The following is a 20,447-nucleotide window of genomic DNA, read 5'->3' as shown; positions in this document are numbered from 1 at the left end:
CATAGAGAGCTACACCCCTGCCCCTTTTGTCCACACGATCCCTCCTGTACAGGGTATAGCCCTCTATACCCATGGTCCAGTCATGGGTGGAGTCCCACCAGGTCTCCGTTATCCCAATGACGTCATAATTCTTTGCACTGGCCATAAACCTGTCATTGTTGAAATAATTTTGCCCACCCTTGCCCTAACCGCATTTTTCCCATAAGCCTTTCATTTTACCAACCACAGTTTTGCCAACCACAGGAACTTTCCAGAACCTAACCCCCACAGTTGGCAAAGGAAACCTATATGGCAAATTCCGATCTTCCTCATGAAAGCAAAATCAATATTTTGTTGTATGGCTTGCTGTTTTAAACCCACTGAACTCACACTGGCAGAACAAGCAACAGATATCCACACAAAAAAATTCCTTCCTCTTCTGTAATACAAATTTAATGGTGCTGGATTTGCTGGATTTGAAACTTGATGTCCACTACAGCAGTGTCCAAAAGTAATTTTAGCACAGTATTTACAATATTTAAACTGAAAAGTGTAAACATCTATTTTATTCCAGCTACACTTAAGAAATAATATAAGGTGGATAGACTCAAAGTATATAAAAATTAAACAGCAAATTGTTAAACACTTTTCTTCATATTCTGACTTAAGATTTAAATATATATTTACATAAAAGTGAGTGGTACATACTCTAGACACAATAAATGGCAAAATAATGACAGGTTTATGGCCAGTGCTAGAAGTCAGTTTAGAAATTACAATGATGATAAACGGTCAGTTTCAGGGTTAATTCTTCCACCCTATCAGAGAATGGAAAACTCTGTTTGAAAAATGTAGTGTAAGCAAAAGAGTCTGGATGATTGCCGACAGCATAAAGTTCTGCTGTATGCAAACAGAAAAGCAGCACTATACAATATTTAAGGGGTGGCTGGGGCCAGCAGAAAGGGAACAATCAAAAGAAAATTCTTGAATTATAAAATAGTGTGGGTAACAGTTCCAAGAATCAGAAGTGCCATCAAAATAAGTACACTGAAAAATACAGACAGTGACTTTACGATATTTTAAAATAACTTCACTGAATTAAAAATGCTTGGTTTTTCTGCTTTGGAGCCAAATACTTAAGTTCTTGCCATCATTACACATGAACAAGAACTGAAAAAACACTGAAGATCATGTAAACCAATGCTAACACATGGCATGGAGTTGGATCAGATGATCTTTGAGGTCCCATCCCTCCCCATGAGTCAATGAAAACACACAATAGTCAGTCGGGGCGGGGGATAGGGTACAGAAAATATCACAGAGTTTTCTTAACAAAGTTGCTTCCAGACTTCTCCAGCAGAGGAGCAGCATTTGAAATAGCGAGAAGCCCTGCAAGTCTTAGAAGATCTACTAAGGGCCATAAACATCTATATGGAGGCTTGCTGTATTTAACCTCCCCTCCCCTCCTCCCTGCAATAGCTGTTTCCAGCTTCTTGGCAACTTGACACCTTTCAAGCTATTTTGCCCTGGAACCCAGTGTAAACTAGTGCCCTTTCATGTGAGCACACTGGCCAGGAATTTTGCATGAAAATGGTTTTGTAAAGAAAACACAGTCCTCATAAATATAAAATTTTAAATGCCACAATTTTTCAATTTTCCATCAAGTCTAATTGACTTGACTTAAAACATTTGTTTGTTGAACCAAATCAAAATGTTTTATTTTGGGTCAGTTTGAAATTAATCTGTCTGCTGGAATTGCTTCATGTTTCAAGGTGTTTCAGTGCCTCAGGCTCACATTTTCCTGTTTGGATTGCACTTGCTTATCACAATTACTTTACCTAAGTGTAGAGTAGAACCCAGATTTTTTGTATTGGTGTGGCCTGCAACCTTCCTAATTTACAGGTTCAGCACCCTTTGAAATAAAAGCCACAAGAAAAAGCTATACCTCAGCAGTCCCATGCAGTTGTTTGCTGTGGCTATATATACTCCTGACAAGATCACAAAGTCTCATCTTTGCAGGGGGCTACAGAAGCTAACCTTGAAAAGAATCCAAATTCCGCTATACCAGGGTATCTCTGGTCGAACTACCACGGTGCATCAATCACTATGGTGGACTATGGTGAACCATGGGAGATGCAGTTTCACTGGCTGCCACATCCTATGGCAGTGACTTTCCAAATGTTAATTATGCATTGATCCAGTAGCCTAGAAATCCTGTATAATCACTACAGAGGCAGGGCATGGAATAATGAATTTTGGAGGAGCCACATTGCAGCTTCACAGCTTACCTGTAAATCAGGATTTTGAATTCCTCACTCTCATTTGCAAAGACCAATTTCTATTTGATGTAACTATTACTGTAATTTTACAACTATATTTTTTTAATTTATTGAATTCATATTATAGACTGTTCTACAAAACACTTTAAATATAGCATACTTTATTACTTAATACCTGTGCAGTACTTCTTAAAACGTGGAAGATTTTTTCTCTAATGATAGATAATAAACATATTAATAATAAATATATCAATTATTCTTTCATTACATTTTTACCATATCTGAGATGTTGGTTCCAGAAATATCAATGGATATCAATGACAACATATTCCCTAAAGCCTCAATGCCAACATCAGTCACATTTTCACAATATCGCAGATTCAGGTAGTTCAGATTATGGCACCTAAATTGAAAACATTAAAAAAACCAGAAATGTTTATTATGTCTTTGACTTGTCAAGGTTTCCCAAGACATTAGGCATCCAGTTCCCATTCAATATCAACAGGATCTTAACACCTAACTTGCTACCTATCCCACTCCTTTAAAATCCCAGTTAAATAGAGTGACAATTTTCATAGATCTACAAGATTAGAAGGGACCATGCAATTGCTTGTCTTGTATAACCTCTAGCTTAATACAAGCCAGTTACCCATGTATTAAGTGCTATAGCTTTCCAAATTTAATTTTCAAGATACACCATTTCAAAATCCTAATTGCTGATTGCAACCACCAAACACTGTATTGTACCTTTGGGCTATTTTCACAACAGAGACATCAGTGACTTGGAAGCAATTAGTCAAGTTCAACTCTCTTAGCTTTGCGCCCGAGAAGCCTTCTAAAAATGGTTTTACACCAGCATCACTGATTCTAAAATATAAAAACAAACAGTCAATTCTGCACATTTTCATAATCCAATAAACAATTTGTATCTGGTGACCTACATTAAACAAACAGAGATGAGCTGTTTTTCATCACTATTTTTAATGAAAATTGAATAACTAGCATAGGAAGAATGTTTGGATTGGCAAAGAAAGATATTGCTTCTTGTAAGCCTCTGGAGAACTAAAACTTTCTGCAAAAGTTCTTTAAGAGCAGGGGGGCTCAACTTCTGGCCCACAGGCCAAATGTGGTCCATAGAGCCTTGGAATCTGGCCCATGGGGCTCCTCAATGGTTGGGAAAGTTGGCAGCAAGGGAGTCGTGGTAGTTAATATTGCCACTCCTCCCCACTGCCAAAATCCCAAGCCCCATGCAGTGGGTTGGAACTGAGCCATGCCCTCCCCAGCATGATTGACCAGTTTACATTTGTTTTATCCTTTGTCTTTAAAAATTCTCTGCATGTCCCTAAGCATTGTTTGCTCTTGGACTACAGTTATTTTCAAGAAAACAGACAAAAGTAGGTCTACAAAGCATGAACAATATTAAGAGAAAATAAAAAATGAACTTTTCTGGGGAGATTCTGTCCAGTATAAAACTTCCATTGATTTCAGTGGGAGCTACTTACGTACATCTAAGGCACAATCTGATTTTTGTATTTAAGAACTACCAACCAAATCAGATAAATGTCAATTTTGTTTTTCTAATCTCTCTATATTAGCTTCATTTATTGACAAAATTGCTTAAAAAGAACGTGTTATGATTCTTAACATTGCTATTGCTGGGACCACTTGCACATGTATGTAAAAATAACAAATGACCTTACAGAATTTTATACATTTTATCATGCTTTGCGAAACTTCTTCAAGGATTTTGAAATCCTTTAATATCCAAGTTGGAAGACACAGGTCCAAACACATACACCTCTTCCCCCCAGGCAGCCATTTGGCAGACAGACTGGAAAATCCAACCCTCTAAATGTTAAATCAGGCATAAAGGCAGCTATTTCCCCATCACAATGGAAGCACCATCATGCTGTTATGATATCACACTGGCGCATCTCAACACAGCAAAATAATATTTACAAGAAATGTTAGCATTTTCTGAGGTAGGCTCAAGAATCCCAAAAGTAATATAACGATTTGCATATGTAGTACCCCTAGAATGAAGATGATCCTAGAAATCTCCAGGTAGGTGGCAATCCTAACTGTATCATTATTTAATAAATTGTAGCTATATTTTTTAAATATAGGGCTTTTTGCCTCCTTTGTTCCCCAGCCTAACCCTTATGCACAAAACCTGGAAATTTGAAGTCTTTAGAATCCTTCATAGTTTTGTTTCATTTCTACATTAAAAATTTTAATTCAAAAACAGTTTCTATATAACAGCTGTTTTTCTGCAGTGATGCAACTTACTGCATTTGGGCTGATAACTGCAAAAAACAAGATAGCTTTCTTTATGTCCTAGTACTTCCTAGTTCACATATATTATCTCTAGAAGTTAAAGACAGTCAAACTGCAATGGTTCAGTCCCACGGATATTCTGCTTTGCTTACATTACTAACACTGTAAAGACATATAACTTTAAAAGCTGGTAACTGATCTGTTTCCTTGTTAGGAATAGACAGAATTTTATTAAAATAAGTAGTTAAAAATGGATGTAAATTACTACCTTATACAGTCAGCTAAATTCAATACAAGAATATACTTCAATGATGAAATTGTCTTAAGACCAACATCGGTAATCTTCTGGCAATCAGCCATATAAATGTGCTTGATGTACGGGCAGGATTTGCTCATCAACTTGAAGCTTAAATCAGTAATCCGATTATTCCCTGTCAATATATACAACAGTACAAGTTGCATATTAGCCACGCATACAGACCTGATCCAACCAAACTCTGAAATCAACTGATTAATTTAAAATGAGCCAGGTCAGACTCGAAAAGTACAAAGTGAATAATTTTATGAAATACTATACTGTTACTGACCTTCAATTCGGACCTTGACAAGTTTACACTCAGCAAGGGCTTTAAAAGCTGTGTCAGAGAGATGAGGGGAGTCAAGAAAGACAACAGATGTAATCTGTTGACATTTTTCAACCAAAGCCTTTAAAGAAAAAGAAATAAACAAAAGATTTGCATTTAGGGGATGTCACAAAACAAAAAGTTAACTGATATTATAATCTGTAAAATGTTATAATTAACATCATATTTCTTCCTTAAAAGATGGACCATATTTACCTAAATCCAAGATGACTCTGCATTTAAGATGACTCCCCCACACTGAATAGATTCTATACATGGAAAATTTACACATTCATCCCCTCCACTGCTGCAGCAGAGGAAGTAGTAGCAGGGGGCATATGGGGGGGCGGGGAGGCATGGGCAGGCAGTGGGGAAGGCAGTTAGGGGAGCATGTGATGGGGAGGTAGTGGGAGAGGACATGGGGGGCAGATGGTGGGTGGGTCAAGCAGGTTGGCCCCTTCTCCTTTCCCCATGTTGCTTGTCTCTCCTCACACTTGACCCCACATGCCTACCTCCCCACCACCTCTGTCACCCCACTTTTTCCCCCTGCAGCCTTGGCTTCCCCACTTCATCCTCTCTTCACAGCTTTGGGCCCCATGACCCCCTTCTCCTGTCTCTGCTTCTGCCTCCCTGTGCTTACCCTTGCTCTGCTCCAGGAAATTCTAGCCTTGTTCCAGCCTGGGCCACAGAGCACAACCTCTGCCCAGCCTGGTAGCATCTGTGGGGCCTGGCCAGAAGCAGCAGGGGTGCACACAGCAGCTACAGTTCTGGCCCCATCCCTGGGATGGGGCTGTGGCCAGACCCGGAGCCTGAAGAGTTGCCTACCCTCACGCTGCCTCATAGTCATAAATGGGGAAAAAGTCCTTGCGTTGGATTAAAGTAACTACGGTAGTACCATTTTAAATAAAAAAGCTAAACTAAATTGTGAACAATGGTAGAGATAGCTCATTTCAAATCGTATATATTTTTATCAGCACTTGAACAAACAGAAATCAGTGACATAGAGACAAGAAGTATAGCAGAATCCTAAGAGTAGAGATCTAATAGAACAACTGCATTTGCAGAAGCCTGGAAAACATTTGCCATTATATGTGACATTTATGAAGATCTTGTTATTGAAGTTGTGTATCAAATCAATGGGACAGGACAGCCTCATATCTATATTAATAGCCAACTAAACTGTGATTTAATATAAAATAAAACCACGTAAGTCTCATCTATCTGAAAGATTGTGTTTACAAAGGAACAGACAGAAAAATTTTTGGAAGTTTCTGAGAACAATCAAAAGTTAAATGGATTTGAAATTTTGTTGCAGAACAATTTTAATTACATATTAATGCTTCCTTAAAAAGTGTCAAATAAGAGTAAACTTCCCTTATTGAACTGCATGTTAAAATTGTCTTTGAAATTAACGTGAGAAAAGCACCCAAATCCAAAGCCAAGAGTTTCCTCTGAATATGAATTAGTTTTCAATTTCTTACTTGAATGCATCTGTCTGTAAGAGTTGGCATATCATTGATTATCAAGTGCTGGATTTTATTGCAGCCACTGGCAATATATCTGAAGCCATCACAAGAGATCTGTTTGAATAAATAAAAAATATTTATGCCGTATAGAAAACACTACAAAGAACAGTACAATAACAGCCAGAAGTATATTTCCAGAGGTATGTTTAGTATTTTGAACTAACTTGTAACTTCACACTGACTGAAATACACGTTTTATTATTTCAAATTATTAAAAGAACAAAGGGATGGATGTATATGGAGTATTACAATACAAAAACCATAATGTATCACTTATAATAGTACTAACACACGTTGTTTAATTTTTTTAAGTGCCATATCAAACAACAGTTCACTTTATTTAAGGAATGCTCACTATTTGAGCATTTTGGCCTAAAACCCTGGTGACATAGCAGGCACGTCTACATGTCGCCATGCTTTAGTACTTCCTTTAGTACTAAAGCATGGAGTTATGGGTGGGTTACTACACCATGTGTACAGCACATGGTTAGATTTCACCTCTACGTCACCATAGTGGTGCACTATACTGCTGGAGCGCGCCGCTACAGTGACGTAGCCGGTGATCATGTGTAGACCCACATGATCGCTACATCACTGTAGCTTGCTGTATAACAACACAGCACATTACTATGTTGCCATAGGGCAACGTATAGACACATCCATCTTTAATCAAGATATCCTTCATTTGTGTGCTCTGCTGAAGAAATATAGAACAAATCCAAACTCTGAATACACAACTGCATAAACTTGAGAAGAGAGGTCATTACAGAATTTGAATTTCAGAGCCCTTTCCAAGCACTACAATGAACTTAAACCAAACCAAAAATCTAATACCTGGGGAAAATGGAATGCAGATCGGAATACAAGCTCCTTACTAAAACAAATAGTTTTAAACATATAAACCACAGAATAACAAACAAATGCTGTCAGGTTCTTCTGAATTTAAAAGCTGGCTTTGGAAGACTGGTTCATCTAACATCCATTATGAACTACAGATCTTTAAGTAATAACACATAGACTCTGTCACTGGTAAATGGCAAAGAAGGTATTTTATACCGTTCCTTTCCTAAACTGGAGTTCCTCGCCTCCCCTCGCCCCCCCCACCTGACTACCATAGAAAATAGTTTAAATGGGAACTGCACCTGCCTGGCCTCATGTAGGTGCTCTCTTGCCGCTTTGGAGCGTGCACCCAATGCCAGCCGCAGTGTGTGTTCCTGTGGCCTTGATGTTCACCCCAAAGAAGGCCCCGATACTCACCTGCTACAACTTGATCTTTCCTTTCAGTGGTGGGGCTCCTTTTCATAGCTCCTTGTGGATCAGGTACTATCTTAGTAGGCATTTTTTGGGGCTTCACCTCCCCTACATCCCAGCCATGTGCCAGACCTCAGTACAGCTAGATGATGGATCATCAGCTCACCCTATGATGTCTCCTCCTGTCCTCTCTTCCCCTTGCTTGTCTCCTGGCCTCCTCCACAGGATGTCAGACCATCCCTGACAAAGCGTTGGGTCTTCCCTCACTGTGTTGCTGTATGCTGTGCTCTCCTGGGTCCTCTTGATTTGTGGAGGTTGCTTACGAGCCCTCTCCCTGACTCGGGATAACTCAAAACAAAATCAAAACACAAAAGGAAAGGTTGGGGTACAGGGCCTCAGCCTGCCCCACTCTCATGGGTTCCAAGGTCCCTCAGTGCCATACTCCCTGGCCTGGTTGCCCTGATGGTCCAATGTGGTGCCTCCGTCAGCTGATCCCTGGACTCCTCTGTCAGGTTCTGGTTGTGATTCCCTCCAGGCTGCTGATGCACCCTATGTATGGCTCAGAGAACAGCCTTCCCTTCTGGCTCTGGTGGTGCTCCCCTGGCCATTTCCCTGCCACTGGCTTTTAAATCATCCAGGCAGTGTTTTTGATGACATCATCCATCCGCGCCATCCCCAGCCAGAAATAAAAGTGGCTGATGAACCACATGGGCACTCCATTCTGGCGTGACTCATCCGGCTCTGCTTCTTCTGAAAAACCTAAGTTTGCCCTGTCCTCAGGGCTTTTCTCTTTCTTCCCAAGGTGAGTCAGCCCTGCTTTGGGTCCCACCACAGAAGAGGGCTTCGGGCCCACTGCTTGCATCCCCATGGGACAGGAACCATTAAACATGCTCAGACAAAGTCCCTGATATCCAAAAGTAGGTTCTCAGTTCTTCTCTAGGACAAAGTATAAAGGTTCAAAAAGCCCAAGGCACAATTGATTCAATCTTCACAGGTTTTTCTAAGTTGAATAAACTGAACCAATAACAAAATGAACCAGCACCAAACCTCTAACCAGGGTCTGCCCAACATGGGGAGGAAGTCCTCACTGGAGAGCTTTTCACTCCATCCTGCCCCCTCAGCTGGGAGCCAGGTTGAGATTCTCCCAGGCTCACCCCTCCCCCAGCCTCCACCTGAGGAGGGTGCAGGGCTGAGGGGAATCTCAGGCCAGGGCCTTTCCTCCCCTTGCTTTACTGAGTGGGACTCGGGGAGTCCTAGGTGGGGTCCGTTCCTCTGCCCACCCCCCCGGTCCTTCTGGGCTGACAGGTAAGAAGCAGGCTGGGAGCAGAGGCTTTACTGCCTCAGCTCTGTGACAGGGATGCAAAGTACAGGGATGCAAAGCATCTTGGGATGCTGGGGGGCTGTGAGTTAACTTGAAATCCGGAGGTGGCCTGGGATAGAAGTTCCATAAACACATATGACCTAAATCAGTTAAGTTTGATCCAGGTTTCTTAAATCAGTTTTGGCCATTTTGACAACAGGTTAATGTGCACTGAACTTCAGTTCTGTTACAGTTTTAAACTGGTTTCTGATCACTTCAGCCAGTTTATGTGTAACTTCTGTCCCTAGCCCAGATGACTCAAGTCAACTGCAACAGAAATAGTAAAAGTCTGAATTTATCAGACTCTTGCACATGAAAGAAGTTTGCACTTGAACAGAGCCCTCAGTTAAATGCCTACCCTGAGGGTTATTTTAAAAAAATGTTTATGAATGTTTAGACAGAGAAACATTCTGTAATGAGATGTTTTAAATTTGTACTTCAATAATTATTCATGAAACCATCCCATGTTTCTGCATGATACCTTAAAGAGTATTACAGAAATTATTAGGTATTGTCTTTGCTTGCCTGTAACTGATGACTGTCATGCCACCTCATGACACACTATTAATGAAACAGGTTACATCCTTTAGTGGTCATTTCTTTCATGATCAAACAATTTTTAAAAGAATAATTTAATTGGGTCAGACACAGTGTTAACTGATGATAAAATAGAACAGAAAATCACAAATGGAGTAAACTGAAATCATTTGTATTCTTTGCTTACTAACTCAGATGTTTATGCTGACTAATATTTTCAAAGTAAAAGCATAAAGTCAGACCCCTGTGTAGGTAGCAGATGGCAAGATAACTTTGAAAATTTGACCTTTAGGTGAACCTGGAGCCAGGAGTCTAACTTTAAGCTCCTGATTTTCTTAAACTTATGGTTAAAACATACCTTATATAAAAGTTACTTCATGAATTACAAGGAAGAAGACAAACTATTATATCCTTGCTGGCATGAGTAAATTGTAAAAAAAAAATCATGGCCTTGCTATTTTTTCCTAAAGTGATGATAGAGTTAGCTATCTCTTTGGTGCAGTCCTATTTAAGTACAGACAGTATAAAGTTCTGTTTCCCTGAAGATGGGAAGAACCCAAAACAAGAAGAAATTTCTTTGTTCACTGCCTGAAGTAGTCTTTCACCCAGAATGCTGACCAAACTACCCTTTCCCTGGACTTACCTTACAGCCACGTGCCATGCTTATGCAATCTACATCTGACTTTATGCTCTGTCCACTTATGTGCATTTTTCCTTGTTCTCTCTTTTTTTTTAAAGTGTGTGCACACATGCATACAATATCTGTTAAAGCCCCTCCATCTAAAGAGTTCAAATTCCTGAGATGACTTGCATATGCCTTTATTTCATGCACTTATTTCTTGTAGCTATCTGAAATGAAGGGTGGAGGATACACTCACCAGGTTTAATGACGTAACCTACTCTATAACTATGTATAATGTTAGTAAAAGAACTCTTAAACATCAATACAATTGAAAGGGTCTCTGAAAAAATTCCCAAAGCAGCTCAACTAAAATAACATGATTTAAAACAGTTATAAAAAGCAAACTACAAAAATAACCCTTACAATTATTTGTGTTATTACCATAAATTTGCTGATGAATAAAGGGAATTGTTAGCAAACATGTGACTACTATCCGCAAGGCAAGCTATAAATAATTTATGAAATGAAGTATAAATATTCCAGCTTTTAACTTTAAGTCAAGAGAAATATGAATTCAGATAGAAGGCAAATATGTATAATGCTTAAGAATTTCCTATTCAAAGAGTTCCAAAGCTCCTTTCACTGCTTTAATGTATATGCACATTTGAAATTTGCAATGGAGTTTTGTCAAAGTTAAGAGTCACACTCAAGTACTGCACACTGGGATACATGCTTCATTTCAATGCTGCAGGTTAAGAAGAAAATGTTCCCTTTAGCAGCACTTTTACACAATGCCAATGGAAGGGAAAAAACACAAAAAATATAAAAGAATCTTCACCACACGCTTTTCTGTGCAAACTTCTTCACCCCTCCTTACCCTCTTCTAACTTACAGGCCCTTTCCAGGTGTTATACCTCTTCTACCAAACTCAAAAGTAGTGAAAGTGACTTTTTCATGCTGAACTTCCATTTGCATGGCACAATGTCCAGGATTGCTTGGACTGGTATCTGCCATTAGAAAGGGAGGGGAAAGACATCAGACAGCTGGGAAATTCAGCTGGGTAATGAAGACACAGTCGGGGACACAGTACAGGGAGAGGTGGGTCAGGGAGAGGTTGGAGAAGAGGTTTGCTGTCAGTTTTTGATGATGACTACAGGGTGCAAATAATCTAAACAAAAAATGGAAACTGATAAGGATTATTTTATAGCAAGGAAGTATTTGATCACTTGTGTTATACTCAAAGATAAAGTCCAATACTTTGTAGGCTGGTGGACTACGGGTAGCAGCTGGGAGGGATTGTAAATCAGAACAGGATATGGAGGGGTGTGGAAAATGTTGTATTGAAAAGGACAGTTAGTTATGCTGGCAGTGACACAAAAATGGCTACAGGAACTAGGAAAGGCCATCGTAACCCATTCAAAACCAGCAGTGCAGATGTGTACAAGCATGTAAGTTTCCAGAGTTCAATTAATATTTTAGTCTTTTGAGTTACAGTTTAATTTACTAATTCTCTTTCTCTGGAAAAGCAACATTTTCTGAACAAGGGCAAGCTGATACCACAAATAGCAGCAGTTCAGTGTATTACTTGATGCAGAGCCAAAAAAAATTATATTGAGCAAGCCAATAACATCACTGTCCAGATTTTTTGTTGTTTGGACTCTGAGAAAGTATGTTTTTAACTCTGGAATGATGAATCCAAGGCACCAGGTTAAGGAAGTTCAGCTGTGAAATTGCCTTTCGGAGGACATTATAATAATCTAAGAGTTAGATACTAGGACTGTGTGAAGCTTCAGGTGGTGATTCGATTTGGAGGAGATTTGGCCCGATTCGGTGGCCGAATTTCCAAGTCCAACTCAAATCAGGGGACCAATTAAAAGGTCCAAATCAATTCAAAGCTCTCCAAATCTTCAAAAAAGATTCAGAGAGCTTTGATTATTTGGGCAGTCCCCAGTGGCTGCAGCAGGAAGCTGCAGTCGACTCCAGGCTGGTAAGTAGGGCAGGGGAGAGGGTGCTGTGCCCCAGTGCTCACCAGGGGTGATCCTCACTTCCCCCCACTGGCCCACACTGCATGGGGGGCTCTACACAAGCCCCCCAACTCCCCTACCATCCCAGTCCCCCCCCACAGCTGCCCCACCTGGGCTAGCTCTGACCCTTTAAGAAAAAAAACAGAGAAAAGCTGGAGGGGCAGTGGGGATCACCCCTCACCAGCAGAAATGGTGAGTCCAGGGTTTTTTCAGGGTTTTTTTTCCTTAAAGGGCCGGAGCTGGGGCCAGAAGGGGGGGGCTGAGGGAGTGAGGGGGGTCAGGGGGCTAATGGCAGAGCCCCCCATGCAGTGTGGGGCAGTCAGAGGCAGCAGGGATCACCCCCTGCCTGCCAGCACCCTCTGAGTCCAGGGATTATTTTCCAAGTGCCGGGAGTTAGGGCAGCCAGGGCAGCCACTGTCAGGCTGGGAGAGCAGGTGGGGGGTGGGGTCTGGGTGATTCGGCCAAACTGGTTCAGGAGAGTGATTCGAATCACCAAATCAAATCACTGTCCCCCAAACTGGCCGAATCCAAAGTGAATACTAGCCCCTTCTCACAGGCCTATTAGACAGCATTCAGGGCCTCCTGAAATTTTACCTACATTTATACCTTCTTTTTCTTTATTCCCAGAAATAAATATATCCACCAAACCTTTTATTTTTTATTTTTACTGTATCTGCTGATTATTCATTGAAAGGCCAGTCTTCATCATAGAAGACTCTCAAATTTTGTCAGCATTCTTGGGAGGCATATCCCTATTGGCAAAAAATTTTGGACAAATATTCACAAACTAATTGCCCTAGTCAATCTGTTTGGAATTTTGATTTATTTAATAAATCTCTTCTTCTGGAGTTTTCTCAAGATCCAGAAACTTCACCATTCAGTGATCCTGAGGATATGTAAGGGGTTTTATGGAACTTAAAATATTGCATTTATATGTAGCAGGAATGTCAAATTCACCTCCTGCCCCAGGCCAGATCTGGACCACATGGCTCCTTCTGGGCCAGATCCTGCCCAGTGCATGGGGTGGCTCCAGCAGCAGTAGCTCCAGTTTCCATCTGGTGCATGTGCCAATGGTGGTGGTGGCTCCTGCTCCCACAATGTGTTGGTGTTGCAGCTGCTGCCACTGCCCTGCATTTTAAGCCAATGAGGCAGCTCTGGCTCCTGGTCTTTCAGCCCTCACTTGCCCTCCTGGCAACAACTGCTACAACCACCAGGGCCCAAGGGCCACAGATTCTGTGGCATACCACTCCTTCCCAAACATGCCCCCCAACTTCCAATGGCCCTGGCCCACTGGCCCACTGGATCCAGTGGCTCTGTGGGACAGGTGCAGTCCACAGGCCATATGTTTGATATCCCTGATTTACAACAAATATGCAAACTCGTATTTAATTGTTTTATCTTCCACCCTCAAACCAACTATGGTTGACGATGTTCTGAATTCATTGAGTCTCAGATGCTATAAATGCATTACAGAACAGAATTTTCTGATAGTTTCATAGTTTCTAGGGTCGGAAGGGACCAGAGTAGATCATCTAGTCCGACTCCCTACCATGGCAGGAAAGATTACAGGGGTCAAACGACCCCAGCAAGGTGTTCATCTAACCTCTTCTTAAAGACCCCCAGGGTAGGAGCCAGCACCACTTCTCTTGGAAGCTGGTTCCAGATCCTAGCTGCCTTGACCGTGGAGTAGTGCCTCCTGATATCTAGCCTAAATCTATCCTTTGCCAGCTTGTGACCGTTATTCCTGGTCACTCTTGGCAGTGCTCGGGGGAACAGGGACTTCCCCAGTGCCTGCTGGTCCCCCCTGACTAGTTTGTAACAGGCCACTAGATCCCGCCTCAGCTTTCTCTTGTGGAGGCTGAACAGGTTCAGGTCCCATAGCCTCTCCTCGTAGGGCCTGCCCTGTCACCTGATCATGCGAGTGGCCCTCCTCTGGACCCTCTCCATGTTGTCCACATCCCTCTTGAAGTGCGTCGCCCAGAACTGGACGTAGTACTCCAACTGCAGCCTGACCAGTGAGGGGGAGGATCACCTCCTTGGACCTGCTCGAGATGCATCTGTGGATGCGTGACAAGGTAAGGTCGGTCTTCCTGACTGCATCCCCACACTGTCGGCCCATGTTCATCTTGGAGTCAATGGTGACTCCAAGATCCTTTTCCACCTCTGTACTGACAAGAAGGGAGTTAACCAGCCTGTAGGTATGGTGCCGGTTGTTCCTTCCCAGGTGCATCACTTTGCACTTGTCAGTGTTGAATTCCATCCTATCCTCATCCACCCACCCTTGTAACCTGTCTAGGTCCGATTGTAGCCTATTCCTCCCATCTAGCGTGCCCACATCCCCCCACATCTTAGTGTCATCAGCAAATTTGAACAGGGTGCTTTTTATCCCCTTGTCCAAGTCACTGATGAAGATGTTGAACAGTGCGGGACCGAGGACTGAGCCCTGCGGAACCCCACTGCCCACATCCCTCCAGGTTGAAAATGGCCCGTCTACCACCACTCTCTGGGTGCGGCCCTCCAGCCAGCTGGCGACACAATTGACTGTGTGGGTTCCGACACCACAGTCCCCCAGTTTCTTAATGAGAACAGGGTAAGAGACAGTGTCGAAGGCCTTCTGAAAGTCCAGGAAGACTATGTCCACTGCTACTCCTGCATCTAATGATTTGGTGATCTGATCGTAGAAGGCCACCAGGTTGGTCTGACACGACCTGCCACTGATGAATCCGTGTTGGTTGCCCCTAAGCATGAAATCCCCTGCTGGCCCCTTGTGGATGTGTGCCAGAATAATTTTCTCAAACAGCGTGCCTAGGATCGAGGTAAGACTAACTGGCCTGTAGTTTCCCAGGTCCTCCTTCTTACCCTTTTTGAAGATGAGAACCACATTGGCCCTCTTCCAGTCATCCAGCACCACACCAGAGCACCACAAGTGCTCATAAAGCTGTGCCGGGGTCCTGCAATGACCTCAGCCAATTCCTTTAGTACCTATGGTGGAGATCGTCTGGACTGGCTGACTTGAATATGTCCATTCCCCCCAGAAGCTCTCTGACTAGTTCCTCACTAACCCTTGGCCTAGGTGTGCCTCCCCAGGCCTGAGGGGGGCAGAGCAGGGGGGTGACTGTTCCGGTCCCTGCTTAGGAAGATGGAGGCAAAGAAATCATTAAACATGTTGGCTTTGTTGTCTGGTGTGATGACCAAATTTCCTAACGTGTCCTGCAGGGGCCCCACATTACCCGGAACCTTCTTTGATAAGCACTATATAAGCATATAAGATGTATTCTCTTGCCTAGGAGTTTGCAAACTAATGCATAAATGGCTGTTTCTCCCCTCCCCTCACCACAATAAGTGGACTGAAAAGTCAAGAAAAAAAATCTAGTTAAAAACTCAGCAAATCTATAGCTGAGGTTATGTCCCCAAGAGCCTAAAGACTTGACATGGACACCCATGCACTAAATCATTCTAGAATGTCAATATTCATTTTCAGTACATCTCATTGAGGTAGTTTCTTAATAAAAAGGCCATTTATACAGTACTTATGCATATTTGACTCATCTTCTATCTTCTAAACATTCCTTCTTTGCTAAATTCAGTCTTATTTTGTGGAATTCACCTTGCATGGCAAAAAGTATCTTGCAAGACTGGAGGAAACTTAAAAGTCTTAATCTCTGATTACAGTATTGTAGAAAAATACATCTGGAATATAAAAAAAATTAAAATTCAACTTTCAAACGTGAGAAAAACTCTCATTACTTACAGGGAGTCATCATCTTTTTTCCTGGTTTTTCAAGAATAATAAAACAAATTGTAACACATTTACAGATGTTCAACATGTTACCTTGATTTCTACCTAAACAACTACTTTCATCATTTAATATTTTTAAAAAGCTCATACATAGGCTCTTTTCCATCAAACCTATCTCTAAACATACAGATACATTGCATATGTCCCTAACAACAACAGAATTTACCAGTTACATAAATTTGCTAATAAAGGAGTATAAATAATGAGAAGACATTGTTCCATAATGATCATGAGCCAGACTTTCTCCCCAGACTCTGGCCTGTCAGTGCTACTCAGTTTTGCAAAGAAACCAGAATCTGGCTGCAGTTGGAAAGCTGAGAATTCCCCCAGTGAAGATGGAGCAGGAGAAATGTTTATACAGCGCAAGGAAGAACCGGAAACAGAACAGCTGTGTTTGTGCAACACTGTGCCCAAGCTAATCAGCTCTGTTGTGAAGATAACATGCATGATAGAACCAGCTCCAATGCCAACCATTTTGCCTTCATCGCAGCCTAGAATAAAACACGTAGAAGGAGGAAAGAAAGGGTTGTGCTGGCATACATTCCTGTAAGAATCACAGCCAAGTATTGTAAGTTAAAGAAAGCTCTGTGCTTAGTTGAGAATCACTGAGCTGTAACCTGCTCCTCCCTGACATACTACCTTCTCTCCCCCCACACAAAGTAGGTTTTGGCACAGTAGACCTACTTCAGATTTCTTAAGACTCTTTTTATCTCTTATTTAATTGCTTTTATTTTAGTTGGCCAGGTAACATAATCAGATATGCCAATTGATGACATTCACATCTTTTGTAAATTTTCATTTCTCCGCTGCTACATGCAGAATCTTTTTCACTCAAAAAATTTCTATGCTCTGCTTGGGGAAGCAGCAGAGCATAGAAATCTTCAGTCTAAGAAGCCCTTCTTTTTTGCTTGGCTAAATTCCAGAATTTAGCTGTCAGCCACAGGGAAGTTTTCAGAGTGACTGTGCCTCAGTTATCCTAGCCCGACAGATCAGTCAGGCAACCAGGAAAGAACTTAGCAATGGTTAGTCTGAGACTCAATGAATCATCTGCCATCTTTTGCATGAGTCTATCTGTGACAACTGGCCTAGGTGGAATCTATAAATGTGCTTGAGGAACAACAGTAGTTTTGGTCATCCACAGTATCTAAAACATCATTTCAAAACACTGCAAGAAGAGATGCATCGCTAACGGATGGATTTCCTCTCCATATCAGCAGAGAAAAGAGCCTCTTATAGCTTCTCTAAGCCTGACACCACTGAGGTTACTTTCTGCCACCTCTCTATTAGGAGATATTTAAGAAGAAATGTATTTTGCTTTAATAAGAATTTGCCCTACAATGTTTATGAAAGTGTTAAGATCTTCCAAGAAAGACTTTTGTATTACTTTTAGATAACTATTGAAAACAATACCCATTTGACTTGCTATTCCACCCCCAAAATAATTTCCTATAGATTCTAAAACAAGATCCTAGGATCCTAGGGCTAGAATGGACCTCATAAGGTCATCTAATCCAGCCCCCTACTCCAGGCAGGATCATTCCTGAATAAAGTATCTCAGCCAAATGTCTGTTCCACCTGTTGCTTTGAAAATTTCCAGGGATGGTGATTCTACAGTTCCTCTACGTAGCCTGTTCTAATGCTTGACCACTCCCCTCACAGTGAGAAAATTCTTCCTAATCACCATTGTTCCTAGTCCTGTCCCCTATGGCCATCCTCTCTATAACTGGTCTCTAGGCATCTCAAGACCTCCTCGTTGTCAAATCCCCCTTCATTTTTCTCTTCTTCAGACTAAATAACCCTAGTTCTTTTAGCCTTTCCTCATAAGTCTTGCTTCTCAGGTCCTTAATCATTTTTGTCATTCTGTGCTGGACTCTTGCCAATCTTTAGAACTTGCTTCAGAGCTTGTAGTCAACACAAAGAATCCAAATGGCTCACTCCCCTCAGCTAGCTGGAGGACACTACCTGATTTAAGAAAATTAAAGACTGTAGAAGTTGCAATGGTAATCTGTTAACAGAGCCATGCATGGCTTTAACATGTATTTGGCAAGGTCTCACCCAGCCCTAACATCTATAAGAATGTCATTCCACTTATTGGTAATAATCAGTAATACTGTTTGCCTTTCTTGCAGACAGTATTTTAGTTTCTATCCTGTCTCTTTAAACTTTGAAAATGAAAGAAAACTTATTCTGTAGAACAGTTGGTTTGTATATTTTATTGTTTTGCATTATCCAATTGATTTCCAGGATTTTTTTATTAAGAAACAACAATATTAAACATTAAACAATAGAGCACTATTTCCCATCCCTCCCACCCCTCTCAAATCATTTCTCCAAATTATATATACAGACACCTTTACATTAGGAGAGTGGTCTCAAAAGGAACACAAAAAAAGGGACAAAATTACAAGTTTTAATTATAACAACAAATGACTGATTGCAGGTTGGTCACTCAGGGCCCCTCTACATGTGCAGGTAAAAGCACAATAGGAACTAACGTGCGATCCACATGTGCATGCCAGGAGGTGGGAATGCGCATTAGATGCCATCGCACCTTATTGCTGATGTGGCAATCTCCCAGCCCTGGGGACTTCATGTACTCCTCATGGCTGGAAGATCACAGCACCAGCAATATCCCTGCCCTAGGGGTTTCACTGACCCCCAAGGCTGGGAGATGGTAGCACCGGCAATAAGGCGCTGTGGGATCTAATGCATGATCCCACGACCATGCCTCCTATTACACATGTGTAGCTCACACATTAGATCCCATCTTACCTTTACTTACATGTGTAGAGGGGCCCTGAGTGACCAATCTGCATCCAGCAACCTCCTGAGCATAGGAGATAGCATCAGCTGCATCTCCCAGCCCCAGGGACTCCATGCACCCCTAGGACTGGGAGATCACCTGCTGGGTCCCTGCAGCTGCTGGGACCTACCTGGGTCCTGGTACTAGGAGGCATGATGCAGGGACCCAGCATCCGCAGCTGTGGGACTCTGGGTCTAGGGCTGAGTCCTCTCAGCTGTAGGACGCCCAGCCCCAACTGGTCATGGTTCATCCCTGTGGCTGCCAGCCCCATCAGCTGAGGGGGCTCCCAGCTGCAGTGGACCCTGCTACATGTGCAAATTAAAGCTGACCCCCTGCCTTGGCAGGAAAAAGTACTGGGGTCAAACGATCCCAGCAAGGTGTTCATCTAAACCCCCTTTTAAAGACCCCCGGGGTAGGAGCCAGCACCACTTCTCTTGGAAGTTGGTTCCAGATCCTAGCCGCCCTGACAGCAAAGTAGTGCCTCCTGATGTCTAGCCTGAATCTACTCTCTGCCAGCTTGTGACCATTATTTCTAGTCACTCCTGGTAGTGCTCGGGGGAACACACTGGGACTCCCACAGTGCCTGCTGGTCCCCTCTGACTAGTTTGTAACAGGCCACTAGATCCCGCCTCAGCCTTCTCTTGTGGAGGCTGAACAGGTTCAGGTCCTGGAGCCTCTCCTCATAGGGCCTGCCCTGCTACCCCTGATCATGCGAGTGGCCCTCCTCTGGACCCTCTCCATGTTGTCCACATCCCTCCTGAAGTGGAGAGCCCAGAACTGGATGCAGTACTCCAGCTGCGGCCTGACCAGTGTCGTATAGAGGGGGAGGATCACCTCCTTGGACCTACTCGAGATGCATCTGTGGATGCATGACAAGGTACAGCTTGCCTTCCTGACTGCTTCCCCACACTGTCGGCCCATGTTCATTTTGGCATCAATGATGACTCCAAGATCCTTTTCTGCCTCTGCACTGCCGAGAAGGGAGTTCCCCAGCCTGTAGGTATGTTGCTGGTTCTTCCTCCCCAGGTGCAGTACCCTGCACTTGTCAGTGTTGAAACCCATCCTGTTCTCATCTCCCCACCTCTGTGACCTGTCTAGGTCCGACTGCAGCCTATTCCTCCCATCTAGCATGCCCACATCCCCCCACATCTTAGTGTCATCAGCAAATTTGAACTTTTTGGTGCTTTTTACCCCCTCATCCAAGTCACTGATGAAGATGTTGAACAGTGTGGACCTGAGGACTGAGCCCTGGGGGACCCCACTGCCCACATCCCTCCAAGTCGAAAATGCTCCGTCCACCACCACTCTCTGGGTGCGGCCCTCCAGCCAGCTGGCGACCCATTTGACTGTGTAGGTGCTGACGTCAC

General features: G+C 42.6%; 1 protein-coding gene across 1 annotated transcript in view; it reads right to left on the bottom strand.

Moving 5' to 3' along the window:
- Window positions 1-20,447, bottom strand: part of FBXL13 (F-box and leucine rich repeat protein 13) — a gene marked incomplete at its 5' end in the record, with an annotated part of 190,279 nt that overhangs the window by 41,995 nt on the left and 127,837 nt on the right. Inside the window, 5 exons of the mRNA XM_019543969.1 lie at window positions 2,535-2,661; window positions 3,006-3,125; window positions 4,804-4,966; window positions 5,123-5,240; window positions 6,640-6,738. Coding sequence (XP_019399514.1) covers window positions 2,535-2,661; window positions 3,006-3,125; window positions 4,804-4,966; window positions 5,123-5,240; window positions 6,640-6,738 — 627 coding nt within the window. The remainder of the gene's footprint in view (window positions 1-2,534; window positions 2,662-3,005; window positions 3,126-4,803; window positions 4,967-5,122; window positions 5,241-6,639; window positions 6,739-20,447) is intronic.

Source organism: Crocodylus porosus, unplaced genomic scaffold (genome assembly GCF_001723895.1).
Source record: "Crocodylus porosus isolate Cpor-Errol unplaced genomic scaffold, CroPor_comp1, whole genome shotgun sequence".
NCBI classification, from domain to species: Eukaryota; Metazoa; Chordata; order Crocodylia; family Crocodylidae; genus Crocodylus; species Crocodylus porosus.
The sequence above is the reverse complement of the archived record's forward strand: the minus strand, read 5'-3'. Positions and strand labels throughout refer to the sequence as shown.